Consider the following 22,953-nt stretch of genomic DNA (forward strand, 5'->3'; position numbering starts at 1 on the left):
AGCATGTGACAGCATATAGTTTCTCTTACTGCCTAGTCAGAGTGGGAAGACAGTGCTGTAATTAAAATCCATAACTCCAGCATTCCGACAGCATGTATCTAATGCAAAATCTAATACATTACTTGGAGAATTTCTGTCTACCTTCACTTGGCATCATGTGCTCCTAGCATATTGCTTGTAAGAGTTACTGGCAGCATAATTGCAAATTTGGACATACCTATATTTACATGGTGCACTACAATATGAAAGCCAACATAAAATTTCATTTTGTGAGTTATGCCATTGATATGCTTCAATCAGAGAAGCCTTATTTGTAAATTATTGGAGATATAATTACTTTGTAACTAGTAAAGCCACAGCTAATCTTTACTTCTCATTCATTCAAGCACTATAACATTACAAACAACCCAGACCAGGAATTAAATCATTAAAATGGAACTGCAGCAGACCAACTAGCAACATAAAACACTTTAAAAAACGCATGTCTCAATGCACCCCTTCAAAACCCTCCTTCAGGATGGAGGCCAAGAGAGAGTGAAAAAACAGGACTTATGGGAAGGGAACTTCACTGTCTGGAGTCACGGTGCTGTGGGACCCTGTGGCACATATGGTTACAGGTGTCTGGTGCTTTCATTTCTGCTGCCTTGTAAACACAGCCCTGGCTATGCTGAACCCATTGCTGAACAGGTTCTACAGGAAAGCCATTTCCAAGAACGCAGGCAGTGAGAGTTTTGCATTATAATCAGTCTGATATACAGTGAGAATATGTAGCTAGATCTGCACAGAGCTAATTTCAGCACAGGGGAGGCCCAGATGAGCAGTAGTTGCTCAGCTGTAGTCCTGTCTCAGGCTCCTTTCCTGCATCCCAGTGGAGCCATGGAGCCAGCCTGGGGTGCAGTTATTCTGAGCACTCAATCACATGGTCTCAGAAACATCTTAATAAATTCTGACCAGCCACACAGCCAAGCACAGCTTCGCCTCAAAATAAAACAGCTGCCCAGGACCTCAATACGGCAAGAGAGCATTTTGTCCAGCTGAGAAGGAGCTCTGGTACCCTGCAAAAATGACGGACAAAAGCCCCTTCGAGACGGATATGCTGACGCTCACGCGGTTTGTCATGGAGAAGGGACGCCGCGTGAAGGGAGCAACGGGGGAGCTGACGCAGCTGCTCAACTCCATGCTGACTGCCATAAAGGCCATTTCTGCTGCTGTCAGAAAGGCAGGTCTTGCCCACATGTGAGTCCTACCTTGCACTACCGGGAGGAAGAGGAGGCAGAGAGACAGCAACTGGCATAGCAAGGCTGGGGAGTGGGCAGAGATTCATAAATACCTTGGAAGTGTCTTTTTTAAACTGAGTAAGGTCAGAGCTTGGATTATCAAGAGTGGGAAGCAGGGGAGCTTTCTTTCTGGAGTATTCTAATACTGGGTGCAAGATAGACATTTAAGCTAACTGCTTAATAATAATTTACTCTAAAATAATATTTTACTCTAAATATTTTACTCTAAAAATACAGTAATATTTTACTCTAAAAATGTAAGTCAGAACAGAACTTCAATGCACTGCTCACCTTGTTATCTCTTGCACTTGTTGATACTGATCTATTTTTATATCTACTGTGAATTTGTTAAAAATCACACCATTATATTTTTAATGCAGAATATCTCACTGTGATATTTTCTGCTAACATCCAAGCCCTCTGCTGAACTGTACAAGTCAGGGCTTGGCTTATCTTGGGAAGCTGATTTTCTGCCTGTCTGCTGAATAAGCAATGCTCTAAAGCAACAGCCCTGAGAGAAACCCCATGCTCTGCTGTGCCTGGCTGCATTTCTCTTTCCTTCCTCAAGCAGTATCCCACATGGAGGATTACGGGCAGGGAGTCTCAAAAGGCCTTCTAGGAAAACCAAACATAACAATTTGGCATCTAGTGCTTTCACAGATGGAATAAAATATGGCCTTAGCAAAACCTGGAAGGTACTGCGCTGTTCCACATGGACAAGTGCAATAGACATCAGTCTAAGTCTTTTAATATTGATCTATCTGAAGGAGTTCAGAGGTATGGAATGCCCTAATAAAACTGTGTGTTTCAAATAGAAAGTTCTTGATATGTATCAAAAGATATTTTTCTGAACATGCCTCACTCAGTATGTTACTTACACCTGCATGCATGAAAGAGACCAGGAATATATTTGTGAAAGGAAGTCAACATTCATTATTTGTTCGGGGATTTGGGATTTTCTTTCCTTCCACAGAAACACCAAAATATGTGACCCTAGGAGTTGGGGGGGATTTTGTGCTTCTGTTGATTATTTGGTCAAAGTCCTAAATCATCTTGGCAAATCATGAATTCAATGTCTCAGAGCTATTGCACTCACTTTATAGCACCTAGAAAGGACATGAGACATACTCAAAGTGAACCACAGTTTCAGTCTCCTATGCCCTTACTCTTAAATTATGCTTTGTCTCTGTCCTTACTAGGTGAAACCGAGCTATTTTGCCTCCTTGACTTAAAGGAAGAGTTGACCTTATATAATTTTTATCTTTATGTAGACAATCTTTGAAAGAGTTTGTAACAGCAGAGAAGGCTAGAGGCTAGAGGCTGATAGGCTAGAGGTGGAATAACCTCTAATAATAATAATAGTAATCCTTATTCCCCTTCAGAAAAAAACCCAAAGCATCCATTACATTAAGGAGCAAATGTTTCTTTTTATGAACAAAAATCTTCAGATGTTGTCTCAGAAATATCTAAAGTATCCAAACATACAAATTAGTAATTTCCACCATTCAAATTACTGAAACTAACCATGGAATTTCAGGGATTCCCATGGCAAACTTTCAACCACTGTGAAAGTGGCTTGCATTCATCTGCATTTGTGCATTTAAAGAGCCCTGATTATTCTACTTCCTCCAAATAGGAGACTGTAAGTGTCTTCTTTAATGTTAAAGCACTAAGCATGAATTTTTGACAGATTTTAAATTCAAAAGTGAAGGAGAACTTTTTCCAAGTCTGTGATTGTGCCTGAAAACACACTAACTGGAGAGCAGGTACTTACCATTCCCTGAAAATTGTAGTCCTTTTCAAAATCTTAAATTTGGCACCCAAAAATAAAATATCCCAAACACTCAATTCTGCTGAGAAGCACAGGCAGCTTTAAGCTTTGAGAAAGACAAAACACCTACTCCACTCCCAGCTCAGGCCTGCCACTGACCAATATCATTCTATGGACTAATTACTTTCTTCTTTCTCCTCCCCTCTTTCCCACACCCATCCCCACTCCACCACCCCCCCACTCCCCAAAAAACCCCATTTAATTTCCCTTAATGAATAAAAAAAGCTGTAGCTTTTCCCTGTATGGTTTTCGTGTTTTTTAAGAAGCCCAGAACATGCACATTGGGCCTAAACAGTGCTTCTTCAACTGGAAGTCTCAGAAACATATATACTACTATATCATGTTATTAGCATATTGCTAAAATCAGGATAGGGAAAAGAAGCGTCATCCTAACTCAGGTGAGGATCACCAAATAAAACAGACCTTAATCCAGAGATACAGTTCCCTCTGGTAAATTCCCCGGGGATGCCTTTAAAGTCCTGATTTGGGGCTGGCAGGGTGAATGTGGGTTAAAGAACCACTATGGAGCTCGGAGCAGCTAGTGACAGAAAATATTGCAGATGCTCACTGCACTTTCTGCTTCCTCAAAACTGCAGCCAGCTGCTTCATGGGGCTGCTGTGGAAGGCTGGTACTTACCACCTGGTCTGTAGGCTCTGCTTCTGGGCTGGGGAGCATCTACACAGGAGCAAGAGGACCCAGCTGAGGCCTCAAAGCACATGCTTTTATTTTCTACAGCAGCAACAGTCTTATAATGCAACCTAGCTGTGTCATCCAAAGATTATCTAAAGGTGTAGGAAGATAAGATGAAGGAACAACCTTGACTTGTTGGAGTGTTTTTTCCTAAAAACCTGCAATGTTGGCCTCCTTCAGGTTTCTTTGGCCTCCTTCAGGTTTCTCGTCATTTTTACTCTTCTGTAGGTTTGGTATAGCTGGCACTGTGAATGTGACGGGTGATGAGGTGAAGAAGCTGGATGTGTTATCCAACTCCCTGGTGATTAACATGCTCCAGTCCTCCTACAGCACCTGTGTCCTGGTCACAGAGGAGAACAAGGAGGCCATCATCACCCCGAAAGACAAGCGGGTCTGTGCAGCTCCGGCATTCGGGGGGTTGTCGGCTCAGGCAGCAGCAGGTGGCACTCTTGTTTCAAGTATGAAACCTGGCCCTGGCCCCCAAACCCAACCCTTCCCGGGGGAATTCAGAAAATTTGCACCGTTTCTGCATTGTTTTGATTAATAACTGTAGTGGGTGGCATGATTTCAACAGCAAAAGAGATGTGGAGAGTAAAATTATTATTAAAGTTTTGTAAAGGGGGGAGAATAATTATTTTTAAGCTTGTTAACACATCCCAAATCTCAGGTGGAAGTGTACTATTACATTCCCTGACCAGTGGTGCGATGGTTTTGGATTACATTAGTATTTAGAAAGATAAAATGAGATGAGAGGCTGGCAGAACTGAGTGTTATGTTACATGTTAAAAGGAAACACCTGACTGCTTCATCAGGCTTCCCCCTGGAGGGGATCCTATTACAGCGAGTTACTGTTCATGCTGATGTAACCTGCCCTTTCCCGAAGATTTTTCTCTTTCTGCCTTCTTGCCCTCAAACCTCACAACACAGCGAAATCCTCTCATTCATGGTAAAAGTAGCAAAAGAAAACATATTCAGTAGACGAAGATGCTTGCTTCCAAAACGCATCACTCCTTTTGCTTTTAAACAATTTCTTGCACTGCTTGGCAGCAGAGGACTGCTCCTCTGTAACATGCATTTGTGCTGTCTGAGCAGAAACATGTCCTCTCCGATTTCTCTGGCAGGCCCTTGGGGAGTCGGTGTTGTGCTGCAGGGCCAGCTGGGTTAACAGTGCAGCCTTCTCTGACGAGCTGTATCAGGCACAATTGGAGGGCTAAATGCAGACATAAAAACATGGGAGTTTTCAAGTAAAAGGAAATAATAATACCAAGCAACTTACCTTTAAATGGTTCCCTTGCCAATTCTGTTTTAGGGTAAATATGTGGTGTGCTTTGACCCCCTTGACGGTTCATCCAATATAGACTGCTTGGCACCAATAGGAACAATATTTGCTATCTACAAAAAGGTAAGAGGAGCAAATCACACATGGCATGATTTGCTTGGTGAAAGCAAAATGTCTTGCATTCTTCACCTTGCCTAGTTTCTTTCCATAGTCGCTTAGGTGTCTCTGGGCAAAAGGGAGCCTTAGAAAAGGCAGACAAACACTTCATATTCACGTGTGCTAAAATGCTGCCTGAATTCACAGGAAGGGGATACCCAGCCCCATGAAATTGTTAGGTGACAGCACTTCCTTCCTCGGCACACAAAGGCACTTAACTAACGCGATCTCAGCCCCAGGGCAGCTGGTTAGCTCCTTCAGCGGTGCTTGACAGCCTTAGGTGCCGAGGAATGGCAGTGTTTGTCCTCCTGGACACCCACCGCGGGTGGCTGGCAGCCCTGGACCGGCCTGTGTGGCCTGCCAGAGCCAGCTGCTGTGCCTGCCATGGATGGGAGTCTGTGGGCATGGAAACGCTGGGGGCTGGAGGAAGCAATCACCCACACTCATCGGGCCCCGGTAGCATGTCTGCTCCCCTATGGCTGCACAGAGCAGCAGCAAACACTGAGAGCTCCAGTCATGCCAAGTCTTGTGATTTGTTTGCTAAGCTCCCAGCAGTTGGTGTTTTTTCCAAAGCCTGAGCTCACGGTCATATGACTGTGGGAGACCCTCAGCCATTTGCTATTGTGAAATAACAGTTTACACTACTTCTGACTTCAAAGAAGTCTTTGCAGACTCAGATGTTACACTTCGAGCAAATGAAGATATGTTTTCTAAGTCTCTCACCTTTTAGCTCATAAATTTCAGCTGGTTAGTCCTTGGCTTTTACATTTCTTGTAGGTAATACAATAGTCGTCACTGTTGAGAATATGCATCTACTAGTGAATCAAATAGTTATGGCACAACACCAAAAGGGTTGTGGCACAAGTCCTGGAATTTGGCCGTCCACACTGTTACTGGTTAGTGCAAACCCACACCACAGATGCCGTGCAGGCCAGACAGCACTGAGATGGTGCCTGGGTATGATTTTTGAAAGAGCATTCCTGGGACTACCTCCAGTACCATGCAGCTTCTTGCTTTTTGCAGGGAAAAGAGCTTATCTGTGTTAATGAAATCCATGAAATGTGCTCTAATGTTAAGGGACCTCCACCCTTTTCAGTTCTCTCTCCAAAGATACCCTAAATGACAACAGCATCTCCCAATATTTGCAGTAGACAACAGCTGCATTTTCCTTTGAAATTATTAAATAAGAAGTGCTTTATTGATAGTTACTAAAGGGCAGTGTGAAAGAATAAAAGTGAGATGTTTATTCCAGTTGATAAATATCACTTAAGAAAGAGAACATAATGTTAGGCCATTTAAGATTAATGAATATCATTTTTGAAAAGGTAAAACCACTGTGATTCCAAAGGATGAACCTTAGCCTTGAAGATTGAGATGAGCTCTTGACTGATTTTCTCACCATGTCTCACCTTAATTTCATTTCCAAAGGCACACTCTCCAGAGCAGAAATGTTAGGCTTATGTTAGAAAAAAACCAAAACAGATAATAAGCACTCTTATAGAAAGGCCAGACTTGGACAATACATTTCAATCCTGAAAACAGTTGTCTGACTGCTTCTAATCCAGAGCCTCCACCACAGTGGGAGGGACCATTTCATGATGTCACAAAAGCACTCTATCAGTTTCTTAGAAAAACCCATGAGGAAATAAATATCTCAGCTTTATTTAATTTTCCACCTGGCCTTTGCTTTCTGAGACCAGGGTGGTGCAGCTGAAAATCAGAAACACCTGAAAAGTGTGGCTGAGGGAGGAGCCTTGCTGAATCAGAAGGGGATTGGTTAACTGCTGCCACTGAGTGGGGGGTTCTCAGCTGCCGAAGCATCAAGATATGGTGACAATAAATGCTTTTTGCTTGAGTTCTTCCCAGGTTTTCATGCCACTGAGATAAATCTACAATCCTTAATTCATACTGCACAAATATGCTATGAAACTCTCTTGCTTTGTTTCATTTTGGTTTTAATTTGTAACTTTGCCCAATGCTTCTGATGTATTTTATTTGCTACCCTTCCTACAGTGTCCTCCCCTTCATGTGGTCCCTCACAGAGAAGGTGTAAGAATTCAGTAAAAACACAAAGGCTACTCATGAAACACATGATACAAAATGGAGACCTGGAAATCAAGTCATTTTAGCGCTGCTCTCAGTGCTGATGAGAATTCCCTCGTGTGATGTCAGGCAAATCACAAACACAAAAAAATTTGACTCAGATATCTCCTGAGGGTACCCCTATAGCCAAACTCTGCAGCCTTTGTTTCATCAGCCTCACACCAGTTATGAGTTATAGGGACAGAGTCATTACAACTAATTATTTGCAGTCCATCTGTCTATTTTATTGTTTTGCATAAAGGCCTCTGAAGGTATTTCACTACCACCATCACAGTCAAAATATAATGGACAGGAAATCCATCTATGCACCAGAAAGAAGAGAAAATAGCAATTATCAGAGTGCACTGCCCAGCTTAATTCCCTGGTTTGTTTAACAGTACATGGTACTTGGCAGAGCAAAATTCTGCTGTCCTAACATAGAAGTATCAGCTGATCTGTAGCTTTTTCACATTTTGACTCACTCTGCAAATGTTTTCCTTTTTCTTCTTCTTTTTGGAAGCTAGCTCTTGGAAACACAGTTGTGAATAAGGATGAACGTTAACAAGTTAACTCAGCCCAACTGACTATACCTTGAGGGAGGAGTTCCTCTGCTTTTTTCAGAATGGTCAAATATATAGTTTCTCAGTCATATTAACATAAAAAATGCATTTAAGAAATAGGACTGAAAAGCTCATCTCAGAAAAAATATATTTTAAAACAATATCATATATAACCCAAAGTTGCATGTATTGTATATATACTGTATTCTAGAAAACAAACCACTTTGCTCCATATAAAATTACTTTTTCTTTAATGAGAGGAGCATACAAAAAGCTATGACAACCAAAATATGTTTGAAACTAACTGTCCAAATGAATGTTTAATTCTGCATTTGATGCTGCAAATAATTTGTCTCCTATAGACAACCATTGCTTTTAATGGTGAGATGTATGTACCATAGGGGTATATTTTTGAAAGAGATGAAGCTACCTAGGCCATAATAGTTGGTACTGTAAGGATTGTTTCACAAAGTATTAGCTAATATTAGTCAATTTTCGAAGCTCTGAAATATGCAAACAAAAGTTTAAACTAGTCTTCATTATAACCTCCCAGAATAGGCAGCTTGACATAGTTTTGAGGGACGGAGTCCCTCAGCATGTACAAATATATATACAAATATATATATACATAAATTTGTACATGCTATATTTCAGTTCTTCTCATGAAAAGCTGGTTGTCAACTGGATTTTTTATTTCCACAGAAGGACTTGGCAAAATAGTATTAAAAGGATTTGAGCAAAATACAGTTAAAGACTGTAAGTGAAGTGACTTTAGTAACGAAGTCTTTCAGCTGAAAATGAAAATTTTTTGATGTGAAATTACTATCTTTGTGTACCAAGAAGGTGTTGTTTTAGTGTCCCACGTCTCAGCTTTCTTTGAGGTGTTGGCATACAACGATGAATGGGAACACCTTACTAGGATCCTAATGGGCAAATATTTTATTTTCTACACAAGACAGTCATCATGGATTTTAATTTCTTTTAATCAAATGTTCAGGGCTAGACTTGCTGTTTCTATTTAGTTGCTACTCAATCTAAATAAGCCTGTGCAATCACTGAGAAACTGTCTGAGTTGGGAACAAGAAAGTACTAAGCCATGGTCTGAAGAAAGGGGAGTGTTTCATTTCAATTCCCCATTGGCTACCACCAAAACATCCCTATGAGACCCACCACAAATGATGAATTTCTAAATAAATATTAATATCAAGCAATCCTGACCCATTCTGTAGCAGCAGGAGATGAAGGCTCTAACCAGCCTTCCCAAGTACTGTTGGCTGTCCTCCTTACCCAACCCACCAGACAAACTCTTGTAAGCCATGGCTGAGGCACAGCCCTAGAGCTGGCTGGAAATATTTGCACCTTGTCTGCTTGGGCTGCTGTTGCTCCATGATAACCAAAGTGCCAGATCAAAATATGATTGTCAGAAATTGGTTAAAAGCTTGAAGTAAAATGCCACCTGAATGTTCTGTGTAGACTTATAGATGAGTATCTGCACACATGCACACTTTACATAGCCAAATGCATTTGTTATTTTGTATATAATATGTTGAGCATTTGTGTACAATAGATGAACATTTATATTCCTTCAGTTAAGCATCCTTTCACTTGAAGAGACCAATGCAAAAACTTGGTTACATCATGTTGCACCATATACCCTTTTATTCTGTACTATGGGAGCATTTTTTTGTAATGTTAATTACAACATTTATCAGTTATTCCCTCTGAGGGGTGTCAGCATCATAGCTTATGTTACATTTACAGAAGATTAGTATCTCTGCTCTGTCTCAGTTTTCTGATGATCCTCAATTAATAGCTTGGGATATAATGCTAAGGGATCAGCTTTGTGGCATGTATCATATTGATTGCATGACATGTATAAAATAACAAACTCTCAACATCCTGTCTCAGCATGTACATGTACCTATACCAAGCCTGCCCTGAACAAGGGGTGGGGGGAGTAACAATCTCTGGTTTTGTTGTTTCAAAGGCCTGCATAGACAGAAAAAGGAAATCTGTCGCACATTATTATTGAAAAGTTGTTTCTATTGTTCATTATCAGAATTTAACCTTTGGTTCAAATGGTAATTTTTCCTCAGGAAACAGATGATGAGCCCTCTGAAAAAGATGCTTTACAGCCTGGACGCAATATTGTTGCTGCAGGCTATGCCCTGTATGGTAGTGCTACGCTGGTTGCACTCTCCACAGGGCAAGGAGTGGACTGCTTCATGCTCGATCCGGTACAGTCATGGTGTTAATCACATTGCCACTGTCTTTTAGAGCTCTCTGTGCTTGGTTTTACTTGTTTTTGTTAATCCTTGTCTCTGTAATCTATCCACTTTATGCAATTCTTTTCTCTGTATCCTAGATCATCCCACCTTTATAAATATTTAATAAGATATGAGCATGTTGGTTGCAATACCTGCTTGGTTTTTTCCTACTCAATAGAAGTGAAATTAACTTAAATTCTCAATTGAGTGTCTGAAACCCTTTTCATTCAAACCAACACTTAAGAAAATTTAATTTGTACTGTGTCTTTGTCTTCACTTAAAGGAATCTGTGTTTATTTTCATATTGATTTTTCTGTCTGAATAAGAACATCAACATGTTCATTGTTTAGCCTGAGGCAAGGACCATTTTTTTGATAGCTTGAGCCAAGTGATGTTTCATTTCCTGAGTGCAGTAGAGTTTTATGGCTGTCACCTAAGGTGCGTGCCCAAAAATTTGCAAAAGGACAACAACACCTGTATAATTGAACATGTGCCACTCTTGAGTGCCCAGGAACACGATGAGTGTTACTGTGGGAATGCTAGAAAGATCATTCATTTGTAAAACCAGAATTAGATGAGGGGAATAACATACTGTGGTCTTTCATGGTTTTGTGGGGTTGTTTTTAATAAAAGGATGAATTAGTACTAGAACTTCTTGTAATGTTTGTAAATAGTCTCATTCCAAGTGGAAAGAACTGGGAGATGAAACGCTCTGCTTGAGACAGAGCAAGAGAAGGTGGAAGTTGAAAACTGCAGAGAGCAGCACATGGGTGTAACTGACCACATTCACATTAGGTTATTTGGACAAGACAGGCAAAAAGAGTCCAGAAGTCAGAAGGCAGTGCCATTTCTTAATGTGCAGTCTTATCATTTGAGGACAAGATTCATGATCCATCTGCTTTCAGGGCTGATTTGTGTTCTTTTGATACTCTATTCCAATTAGGTTTTGTTTATAGTACTGATGTGACAAGTTTTCATTAAGTTAGTGTAAATTCTCTGCCTTCTGCTCTTTTTGAAATATTGTGAGTTTATACACTAGACCAGTACTGAAAGGATCAAACTGTGCTAATATTTCTGCCATGTCTAGTGTGACAACTGTTACAGAAAGCCAACAAAATTGTCTGCTAATACCTCATTTATCCTGTCCTGCAGGGTCTTGGTGAATTTATTTTGGTGGACAGAGATGTTAAAATCAAGAAGAAGGGGAAGGTATACAGTCTCAATGAAGGTTATGCAAAGTATTTTGATCCTGCAATGACAGAATATTTACAAAAGAAGAAATTCCCTGAGGTAAGAAAATATTAGCACTGTACCCAGTGTACCGTTCACTGGCAAGCACTGCATTCCATGCAGTCCTGGCTGATGGAAAAGGATTTGAAGGTCTTCCTGAGTTCAGACCCATGTAACCCTTTCGTACCAGCTGGTCCATTTTGGATATGCATGTAATGGGACTTTTTTTTGGCATCCTGACATCTTTTGTAACTTAGACTTTTGTAAATAAAGTCATAACTTGTTTGTGTGATGGGAAATTGCTGGAGAACTAGATCTTTCAACAAAACTCCAGAAATGTGCCTGCCAAATTTGGGGATACTCTCATTTTCTAGCTTTATCTGAATATGCAGTTCAGTAATGTGTGCAGTTGGGCGTTCAGGGCTAGATTCCATGTGCTGTCCAGAAGGTGTTTGCAGGAATCTGGGTGGCATCACCTTCTCCTTCCTGCACCCTCTTGCATCTGAAAAATGCAGTATCATTCTTGCACAGTCTACTTGCATCATATTGAGCATGAACAACCTATAGGCTGGGGAGAAAACTAAACTAATGGTGTGAGGCACAAATTAACTATATTTGATGGTTAAAGAGAGACATCCCATGTCTGATGAACTTCCTTGGACAAATACAGTTTGGTATTAACTTATCAATGCTAGGAGGACAACACAAGCTCTCAATATGGAAAACTGGAAGCTCTCTAAGAAGTGTGGCTGTGAAAAGTAATTCAAAATGAAATATGGTCATGCGGATCAACTCAGGACTTAATTTGGTTAGGAAGGTGTTTTTAAAACTCTTCCTATTAAAAAAAAAGTCAGATTATTTTTAAACTATTAGTTGTCAAGGATACTTGTAATGTGGTCTATGTTAAATAAATGGATTCAGTAAAAACCTCAGGGTGCAGTAAAAGGGAAATATAATAAGAAAGTATTTAAACTGTGGTCCCATGATAAGCTCCTCTTTCTGAGCTAAAAAAATCTGGATTTAGCATATCAGCTATAGCTGCAAGACTACTGACTAAGTATCAAACCCTCCTTTGCATACTACTCAGATTATAGCTACAGAGAGTCTAACATTACAGCCTTCTAAATATATTAACTTTGAATATTTGCGATTATTTTGAGACTTCAAAGTCTGCATTCAGTTCAGCTGTGAGAGAAGCAGAAGCCCATGACACAACTTTCATTCTTCCCTGAATCCAGCTGGGAAAGTGAAGAACATCTGTGCTTCTCATTCTGCTGACGTTATACCAGGCTATGTATTCAGTATCATGCACTAAGACTGGAGTTATTGTGTTTTTGCAAACCACCAAAATGTTGTTTAAAGTAAAATTCTTAAACAAATGCATCAACTCCAGGCAATGAGGAAAAGACTGAAGAGATTTCAAAATCTGTGGAAAGACCAGACAGAGGTATTTCCCCACAGGATCAATGAGGACAGCTCTATCATGTGACTTCCTAAATCCTAAAGTTAGGACATACTGGAAAAAACTAATTTGCAAACACTGTTTTATCTCAAATCTGTGCAAGCCTATTGAAATTGTTTTTCTAATGCAAGAGAAGCTTGCAGATATTTTTGTTATTTTAAAGCAAGCACCACAGAAGCGTGTGGGTTATTTGGGGCACAGGAAATCTTCTCAGCTGTGCTGAACAATCACATTTTTTGCTGCTCTGAGATGTACAGTTGCCAGCATGAGAAGGGCTGAGGCACAAATGTTATAGCCACAAAGCACAAGGAAGTGGCCTGCCCATCTGAAGCTTGTGATGAACCTGAGTTTTGGAAGCAGCACAACTCAGTTCCTTGATTTGGAAAGGACATAATAGTTGCATTGTGGGGAGGACTAGAGAGGTTTTGCCATTTCTCTGTAGCATGAAATGTGCTTCCTGGCCTCATCTGTAAGGCTACCCAGCTGCAGCCACATTGGTGATGTCCCTACCTTCCCTACAGGAGCCAGGTGGAGATTTTCACAGTTTCAGTCTCTGTCGCCCTCTCTGCACATGCAGAAGGGTAGTGAGGGTGTCTGCTGAATATCCCCTGCCTGTGCCTTGAGGAGGAGCTGACATGAGCATGGAGGAACATGCCTTGTTCAGGCAGATCATTCACCCTATACTCTTCAGGCATCACTTTTAGCTATCTGTCACTTTTTTGCATTTTTCTTCCTTAGATCTTACCTCTATTAACTCCTTTCTGTGGTTCTTGGTCAACATGCTGTTCAGATGACTCTCTGACTTTGCCATGAAAAACTGAAAAGTTAAAAATATAGCAGGGAATCAAAAGTACAGTGTGATCCATAAGATATCCTATGTTATATATCATTGTCATTAGCAACAAAACACTAAAAAACAATCATCTATGAGTAGAAGAAAGATTGCCCCTTACTATCTAACAGCAGTGTCCCACATCAGACAGTTTAGACTACAAAATTGCATTGACCCTCAAATTTTCTTGTGGATCACCATTTACCTAAGGCATCAATTCTGAACAAAAAGCACTAGAAAAATGCTGATGTTTCCGCAGGCCAGACTAAGCCTCCTACTACTATCATGTAGTGGGAAACACACGTCTAACCACATCTCTTCTGGTACGAGAGTGAAGCTGATTTTTTATTTAGCATGACAAAATCACACTGCTGCTTAACCAGTTTGAAGAGCAAGCTTCTGTTTGCAAAGTTGCCTGTAACGCAACATGTTCACTCCAGTCTGCAATGCTTAGTGGGCACTGCTGGGCCAGAAACCGTCTCTGCACAAATTCTACTACAACACTTCCCTAAAATGGGTTCTTCCTCCCCCTAGCTTTTCTCTGGCACTGGTAGAATTTGAAATACCCTGTGGACATTGTCACACTTTGCTATGACACCTACTTTTGTCTTTGCTTCCTACAGTCAGGCACAAGAGAATTTGAGTCTCACCACAGCTTGCTGATGATGAGAGCTATGCAACTGAGACTCCCTCGTTAAGAATTTGTCTCAGCAGTGCCATTAAAAATGGCCTCAACAACACATTTCAGTATGAAGCCCAGCTGTGTCCAAGTGATACTAGTAAAAACTAGTAAAAACTACTATTCTTTTGTCACCACATCTGTACGTGGAGTAAGGGATGCAGGGTGTTGCTGTTGTAGTCTGTAGAAAAAATTTCTTGCTCCCCCCCGGTCATCATATTTATATAAGGAAAACCTGGTCTTGCTCTGCTGTGGAAGAGCAGGACTGTCAGAAAACAGTAGAAGAAAGAAATGAAAAATTGACTTCTATCAGAATGTGAATGAAAAAAAATCACAGGACCTATGTGTTATGTATCATTTTTGTTCCTTTGAGTCAAGCAAAAAAAGTAAAAGCAGCAGAAGGGGTAAAACAAAGAGGAGACACAAGTTTACTCAACATGGATACTGACCAAGGGAACATGAAGGATCTCCAGCTCTTTCATTGGCATCAACTAAGCAATCAGAAGTGCTTATTGAGCAAACACAGAGCTTGGCATTACTGAGGACTTGGGATGAACCTGTCTAGCATTCATGCTCTATTATTTTGTTTGAGAAGAACGCCTGGGCAATATGCCAATACACATGCAACACCTATTAACTTTCTTATCTGTAAAAAAATGCATGAGCAACAAAACTGGAGAAACAAGAAATAACATTTCACTAACTAAAATGAGTATTTAATCTTCTATGCAGACAGCTGTATGCTAAGGGAAGTAAAAATTTTATTTCAATATGTGGTTCAAGTGATAACCTTCTCAGAAGGGAGCAATTTATCTGTATTTTTCTCAGCACAGTCTCAGCACTGTGTCTCTAGCTGGTGAATATCTATCTGGGTAAGAAGCAACTAAAATTGTCAGTGGCATCTCATGCTTAGAGCTTAGAGTATCCTGAGTTGGAAGGGAACCCACAAAGCACCCTTTGCATAACACAGTCCATGTACATATGAATTATGTAAATAATCTGCATGTGAATAGGAAATCTAGCACATTCCAAACCCGTCAGATGATGTGTACACAGGTGGCTCAGCTGTGCAGCTCATGGTCACTAAATTTCATACCTGTGGTTTACAGAGTCCTTATTAATATCATAGAAGCAATCCTTAGCAGTCTGGTTCAGGGGCTGCTTGTTAATATGTTATGGCTTTTCTTGGTGCTTAACAAACTTTTCTTTAGACTCAGTTCATTATCTTTTAAAACCACAAAAGAAAGTTCTTCTTTTGATTGTATTTTTAAAGGTAATTTGAGATTATAATCATATCTTTCAGATTTTACCTGAAAACTCACATTTGTCTCTCTTTAATACCTCTTAAGGTGCTTGGTTTTTCCTGATGTCAGGTTTTTACAATTGTGAAGTCACAAGTACAATCAGCTGTGAGATGGAGAAGTCATCATTTGAAGCCTAAATATGCAATTATTTGAGCATAAACCATGAAAAACAAGGGAGCAAATACTTAAAAGCTTTGTTCATTTATGCCTACAATTAATAGGACCAGATTTAAACAAAACTAAATGTAATAGCTCTAGGCTGTGCTTTATCCATCTTTCATAGTTTGCATTATTTACTTCTGAATTTTTCATTGTTCTTCTTACATGTGCAATGTGAATCATAAAAACCAACATATGTACAGTTGAACAAGGCCTGGAATAGGTCTGTTTTCTAATTTTATTATCAGCTATATCAAAAATCAAAATCTTATGTTTAGCAGCATAGAGCTTAACTTCCTAGTGTTCTGTTGCTTTATAATATGTAATTTAATGAGATTTTTTTCCATTTTAATAGAGGGTAATTATTAATACTTCACAGTCACATTGAACAATTCAAAAAAATTATTCAATATAGAATTATGTTTTTCTCTATTTCCCTTCCAGTTGTGGAAGTTTTTCCCCAGCCAACATTATGATTTTGCAGGGAAATATGAATAGCTTGTGGTGTCTGAAGGTGCTGGAACTGGCATTGCTGAACAAGTTTTCTATGTATTTTTCTAGATGTAATATCAGTACAGGATGAGCTCTGTAGAAAGTGCTGAGATCTTTTATTAGAAAACCGACCCAGACAGGAAAAAATACCCACTGAGATCTTTTCAGACTTTTAGCATTGTAATACAAAACATATATGTCTATTAAATATTCATGAAGTTCAGTCTCTAGTAATGTTCTGGGAAGATAAAAATTACTCCTCAGCTTTATTGAAGACAGACTGAGAGACATGAAAAGACCAGCAAAATTATTTTCTTAAAAAGTTTTCCTTTAGTTTACATCTGTATTTTGTATCTCCCCTTCATAAAGGTATAGTGACATGTTAAATTTCTTCAGTGGAGCTTATTTGGTCGACTGTACATATTTCTATCTGTTCAAGACACCTTGCTTGTCTTCTATATCTTCTACCTACCCATTTTTATGACCAGCAGACCTGAGACTGACATGAATGCTTCCTTGATTGCTCTTGTTAAAATGGCCTGTCCTTCAATGACATCAATTTCTAAGCTGAAAGCAAGGAAAATTACATTCATTAATAAATTGCGATCTCCCAAACTAAGCTGCAGAATGAATGCTATGACCAATTTCTCTACCTGACAAATAACCTGAAGGTAAAAGTTGGAGTCCTCTTGGAACCATCTGGACATGTAGAGGAGTGACACCACTCCTCATGCTCTGGCTTAGGAACCAGTGAAAGATCAAAAACCACATTATTTTGACCTTGTTCTGATAAGGTGAAGAAGCTTTCAGTCCCTTGTTTTTTCACAGGTTGGAGTTTGATCCCAAATTGTACACCCAAATTACAGGCACTCTGGTTTGCTTACCAGAGTGAATGCAGCTCTTTAAAACTCTTATCTTTGAACCCTGTAGACAATCACATCTTACAAAAGGCTGAGCTCAGGACTGATTTCGGTATTTTGCAGTACCAAATTATAATTGCAGTGTCCATAAGCAGCCATTGATTTAAGCAGCTGTGCTTCCTGCTTCATACCAAAATTACATTTTGCCACGTTACTAGTTTTCTAACCTGGTAAATATAGTGCTTTGCTCTATGTTTTTCAGGATGGCAGTTCCCCATACGGTGCCAGGTATGTGGGCTCCATGGTAGCTGATGTTCACCGTACATTGATGTACGGTGGGATCTTCATGTATCCTGCTAATCAGAAGAGTCCTAAAGGAAAGGTATGTCATTTGAATTCCTTTCTGGGGAGCTTAGCCGACCTAATATCTCTGGTATTACCAGAGCAATAGTTTAGATAAATAAACATATAATAATGTTCTACTGTGGAAAAAATTATTAATGAAAATTACGCTCAGCAATAGAGTTTAGGAAAGAAATTTAGGCAGTTGCCAATTTAGGCCAGAAATCTTCCTCTGTGTTTTCATATTATTAAATACTCAAGTGGTTTTCACAGCAACCAAGGATTTAGGATTTTTAGGATTTTTAGGACTTACGACCAAGGATTTTTCTAAAGGTGGTATTTCAGCGCCATAGAAACCCATTGAGACTACCTGTGCATGGCTGGCAGATACAACATGGATCTAAGGAAAACCTCTGCACTTTAAACTGGCAGCTAGAGTTATCACACCTGCTGGTGGGACAAGCCGAGCCCTAGAAAGGGTTTTGTCCAATGCTAGAAAAAAGGTTTTCCTACCTTGTGTTTCCAAAGGACACTTATATCACCAGCTCTGCAAACTCAGGGTTCTACTACCTGGTCAGAAAAGGTGATTACAGTGGAAGGTGGGTTTCATTCAGTATTTTAGGAAAATATGACTTCCTATTTGGACACCAGTACAAAATGCACTGTGACAATGCAGTGCAATGCAATGCAGTCAGTCTTTAAAGAGATGGGCCATGAACCATTGTCAGCCTCAACTTCTCTTCTGCAGTATCAAATACCCTTATTATCAACTTTCTAAACAAGTATTTTTTAAGAGACCTAGTCATACAGATGATCTGTAGACCAGCAGTAACCTCCAGGTCATCCTTAGGAAATCAATAGCTTAGTACATAATAGGTTGGACATGGTGTTCTGACTCCAAGAATACATTCTTTCCTGATCTACGCCATACTTAAAACCTTCTATTCAAATGTTTTTGCATCCATGGCTGGTACATGAAGGAATCTGCCTCATCTCCCACACTGGTCTCAGAATATCCCAATATCTACCGTCTTTAGGGAGAGAGAACTACTGGTATCATCATGGTGATGATACAAAAACACCACTACAAAAACTCTCACTAAATGATGTGGATCTGTTTGTACATAAGATAAAGGGACAAAAAAGGAATTTGCTGTATGTGAAAAAAATGGGTTTGCTGACTGGCCTCTTCAAATGAAACTTTTTGTTTTTAAATCTGTACTAAACCATTGTTGAATAGAGAGAATGAAAAACAGGACAAAAGTACAAAGGAACAAAGCACTTACATAACTTTATAGTTTCCACAGAGTTAACCCACATTTATTATTGGATTGCTCTGGCTTGAACTGCCACAGTAAAGAGAGTAATGGAAGAAGCAAAACATGCTGCCATTAAAAATAAGTTTTCTTTCTGTCTAAGTGTGCAGGTGTATATAGTTCTTTTCATATGTATCTTTTCTTATTGGAGAAATAATACTCTTGTGGCAAGTGCCCTGATCATCTTTCTCCTGAAAGACAGTCTATGTACTTAGTTAAAGAGCTGAAAATAATAAATGTCACGGGAATTATCAAAAGGACTTGATCAAAAGTCTTTAGAGTAAACGCAAATTACATGGATGTAGGCCCTAAAATTTACAGATCCTTTTTTAAGTTAAAGAAAGAAAACTAAATGCTATTTTGTTATAAACAATACACAATAAACACTACAGGACAAGACAACAAATAAATCTCCTTTTCAAATGGTATATTTTTAATAATATTTTTTATAAACTTAAGGCTTATAGTTCTCTAGTAGGTGAAAATGTTAAACCTATCTGAAGACAGAGCCCATCTGAAGATCCCTAAGTGCAGTTGTACTGCTACCTGATGAAAAACTGCTTTCCTCGAGTTGCATAGTCACAGTAGCAACAAGACACTTGAAATGTGGTTCCATGTATGATACCACTGCTCTTTGCTGGCTCATGACTTTCCAGAATTGGGCCAAGCAGTAGGAAGAAGAGTGAAAGATACTGGTCCTATGTTGCCTCAGAGATGGAGTCCTTGTACCAGAAGTAGCACTTCAGTGGGCTTTAAAGATAAGAAAGAAGGTAATAAAGTGCCATTTAAGTTGTGGCATATCATGGTTTTATTGCAGTGTGCTAAAGGCATGATGGGTAGTGAATTCTTGTGCTCAACCCATTTCTCGTCTCTCTATACAGTAGCATTCTGTCACACTTCCTTTTTCCCAGAAAATTTTTCTTCTTTTGAACATGTCAAGAGTCCTTTAAACAAAACATGTGCTAATATTGTTGTACATGAGCACTTCATGGATAAACATACAGAAATAATATTTGTTCAGAACTGACCAGCTATTACTCCTGTTCATTTAAACACAGAAACTTTTGGCATATGTCCTAAATAAATTTGCATTCCACACACTCACCCCAAGAGGTAACATTTTAAAAAAGTGTCAACAGATACCAGGGTCCAAACTGAAAGGGAAATTTTGCCTTTAATAAATAACTGCAGCTCCTTCTGAAGCCATAATCTGGATAAGTTCAGGCCACTAATATCTATCTACATTTCTGAAGAGAAGCAATAAAATCCTGAAATTTGAAACTGGGAGCATCAAGTTTCAAACTCCAAAATATCCTGACTAAGCATAACATGATTATCCCAAGCTCTGAGTTAACATGTAAAGACTCCATATGAGAAGATATTTTGGCTTTTCTTTCCCAGTACTGTTAGCTTAGCCGGCTTAACTGTTTTGCTGATGCCTGTGGGACACCCACTTTTGACATTTTTGACAAAATACAGCTTCACTGGTGCTGCATGTCTGTATGTCAGCTTGGAAATTATATGGTGATGCCTGGATGTAAGGTCGGCACACTGTTCCTCCAAGCAGAAGGCTTTAGGAAAGGTGAGCAGAGGGAAAGAAGGGCTCTCTGAAAGACATTGCTACTTAGGTCAGTTGAAGCTTGGTACAAAATTTTCTAAAATCACAAAAAGAATGCTAAATTTTGGCAAGTCCTTTGATATAATTTCCTCCATAGGCAATCAGGTGTTTCCTCTCTCTTTCTAGCTCCGACTTCTCTATGAATGCAACCCTATGGCTTTCATCATCGAGCAGGCAGGTGGCATAGCAACTACAGGGACCGAAGCAGTGTTGGATGTGAAACCTGAGAATATTCACCAGAGAGTTCCTTTTATCCTTGGCTCTCCAGACGATGTGCAAGAATACCTTGCTTGTGTACAGAAACACCAGAAGAGCAGCTAAAGACTTTCCACATCAGATCTTGCTTGCCCATTTTCAGTCTTCAGGAAAAGCTTTACCTTTCAAAATAGTGGATTCTAGCATTTTCCACCAATGTCTCAGTGAAAGTCCCAGTTTACAAGAGCAGGAAAAATAGTGAGATTTTGTTTCTCCTTGCAGGCAAGTGTATAAATCCTTTAATTCTGATTTATTCAGGGCAAGTGCAGAGACAGAGTCATGACAAACAGAAACTACTTACTTTATATAATATTAACAAAAGGAAGTGAGTTCTGTCAGTATCCCCACTTGATCTGAAATTTTACATCTAACATTACATGGATGGCATTGTTTGCAACGGGATTTCTGCATCAATATTTGCAATGTCATTATCTGGATTTTCTGTCAGAGACTTTCTTGCAGATGCTTTTTATCTTGACAGCCCTAAGAAGAGCAAAAGTCTTATGCTGTCTGAAACAATATTTTTAAGCTGCAAATTATATAAATTTGGGGTAATTAAAAGAGATGAAAAGGCTGCAGCATTGCCAGGATATTTAATTTCTCACAAGAACAGGAAACAGAATGTGTTATTTACACACACCTTTCAAAGCACAAATTATAATAAACCATGAATGTGACACCCAAATCATGCCTATTCTGTTGATCCATTGTCCTCTGGAAGAGGATACAAAGACACTGTTATACCTCAATTTTCTCTTACTTTGAAAGGTTCTTATTTCAGATTGAAGCTTGCCCCTTTACACGTTATATTGCCATCACTAGTCACAGCGTTGTCCTGTCCTTAAGTGGGAGGGAACTCCCAAGTTTTGTAGATGCTTGTGGTCAAAGAGAGCAACAAAAGTCAGATGGTCTGCAGAAGCTTACAAAAGTTTATTAGTAAATTCCACACTTGGCATGAGAATTGATAGAAGTTAGTCCCTGATCTCCTAGAACACGCACACAGCAGCGGGGTTTGGATAAAGAGGTAGGGCAAAAGGGGAGAGAGCAGGAGGCAGGGGGAGAGAGAGACACACACAGGGAGATGATTTAAAGAGGAGTGGGGAGGCAAGAGAGACACAGAGAGAGAGTCCTATTTCCAGCATGGCTCCAGCCAATGGGAAGTCCAGGGACAGGTGGTGCATATGTGCCTTTGTGGGCTTTGTGAGGATACCTTTTTTCCCCCTGCCATGAATACAATTTTCTCATTTTCTATACAAATTAGTCATCATGCACAGTCAGTTCTTTCAGACCTTTCTGTAAATGGATCAGAGAGCTTCAGGTGTCTTGGGTGGTCTTGATCCCTCGCTATAGTCCATGCATGCCCCCTTCTCAGTCCCATTCTGGTGCTTGCACTCTGTTGTCCTTATCTCCAAGAGTTACAGCAAGGATGTTTGTCCTGGAAAGGTACTGCCCTAATTCTGTATGGCCACCTTCTCCAGCCACACCCTGTTCTTTCTCACAGTGTGTGTTACCAACAATCACTGGTTGTTATTACCAACAATCCTTGGTTGGCTCCACAACTATCTGGGTATTGCTGTTTGAGACATACACATTGGCCTGTTGTCCTAGGGAGGGAATCAGGATCCTGCATGACCTTCCTGAGAGTCACCTTGGACCTCTTCAAAGACCTACTTAGAAGAACCACATGGGATAAGGCTCTAGAAGATAAGGAGGCCCAAGAGAGCGGGTCAATATTCAAGTATCACTTCCTCCAAGCTCAAGATCAGTGTAGCCCTATGAGCAGGAAATCAGGCAAAGGGGACAGTAGATTGGCATGGATGAGCACAGAGTTTCTAGAAAGAAATTTCTGGGATGTGAAAAAAGAGCCAGGCCCTGTGGGAGGACTATAGGAACATCATCAAAGCATACAGGGATGAGATGAGGAAGACCAAGGCCCCCTTGGCATTGAATCTGGTAAGGGCAACTGAAAGGGCTTCTAAAAGTACATCAGCAGCAAAAGGAAGACTGGGAAAATGTGGGGCCACTGTTGAATCGGATGGGTGTCCTGGTGATGGAAAACACAGAGAAGGCAGAATTACTGAATGCCTTCTTTGTCTCAGTTTTTACTGGTGAGGCCAGCCCTGAGGAGTCCCAGACTTCAGAGTCAAGAGAGGAAGGCTGGAGAAAGGAAGACTTCACCCTGATCACAGAGGGCTGGGTTAGAGATCAGCTAGAGAGACTTAACACCCATAAATCCATGGGCTCTGATGGGATGCACCCAT

The 22,953-nt window shown here is 40.0% G+C and overlaps 1 protein-coding gene across 1 annotated transcript; it reads left to right on the forward strand.

Annotated features, from left to right (window-relative positions):
* The first annotated feature begins 1,063 nt into the window (after positions 1-1,063).
* LOC129132901 (fructose-1,6-bisphosphatase isozyme 2) lies at positions 1,064-20,758 on the forward strand. The gene is made up of 7 exons (XM_054652404.2): positions 1,064-1,236; positions 4,028-4,190; positions 5,109-5,201; positions 9,973-10,113; positions 11,296-11,433; positions 17,424-17,543; positions 20,564-20,758. The coding sequence occupies exons 1-7, from the start codon at positions 1,064-1,066 to the stop codon at positions 20,756-20,758; spliced, it is 1,023 nt and encodes a 340-aa protein (XP_054508379.1).
* Positions 20,759-22,953: the final 2,195 nt, after the last annotated feature.

Source organism: Agelaius phoeniceus, chromosome Z (genome assembly GCF_051311805.1).
Source record: "Agelaius phoeniceus isolate bAgePho1 chromosome Z, bAgePho1.hap1, whole genome shotgun sequence".
NCBI lineage: Eukaryota > Metazoa > Chordata > Aves > Passeriformes > Icteridae > Agelaius > Agelaius phoeniceus.

Excerpts from the sequence above, each read along its gene's own strand:
- LOC129132901 (XM_054652404.2), top strand. The coding sequence starts at position 1,064 with ATGACGGACAAAAGCCCCTTCGAGACGGATATGCTGACGCTCACGCGG. Across the intron at positions 1,237-4,027 it reads AAGGCAGGTCTTGCCCACAT|GTTTGGTATAGCTGGCACTG; the intron begins GTGAGTCCTACC and ends ACTCTTCTGTAG. Across the intron at positions 4,191-5,108 it reads TCACCCCGAAAGACAAGCGG|GGTAAATATGTGGTGTGCTT; the intron begins GTCTGTGCAGCT and ends ATTCTGTTTTAG.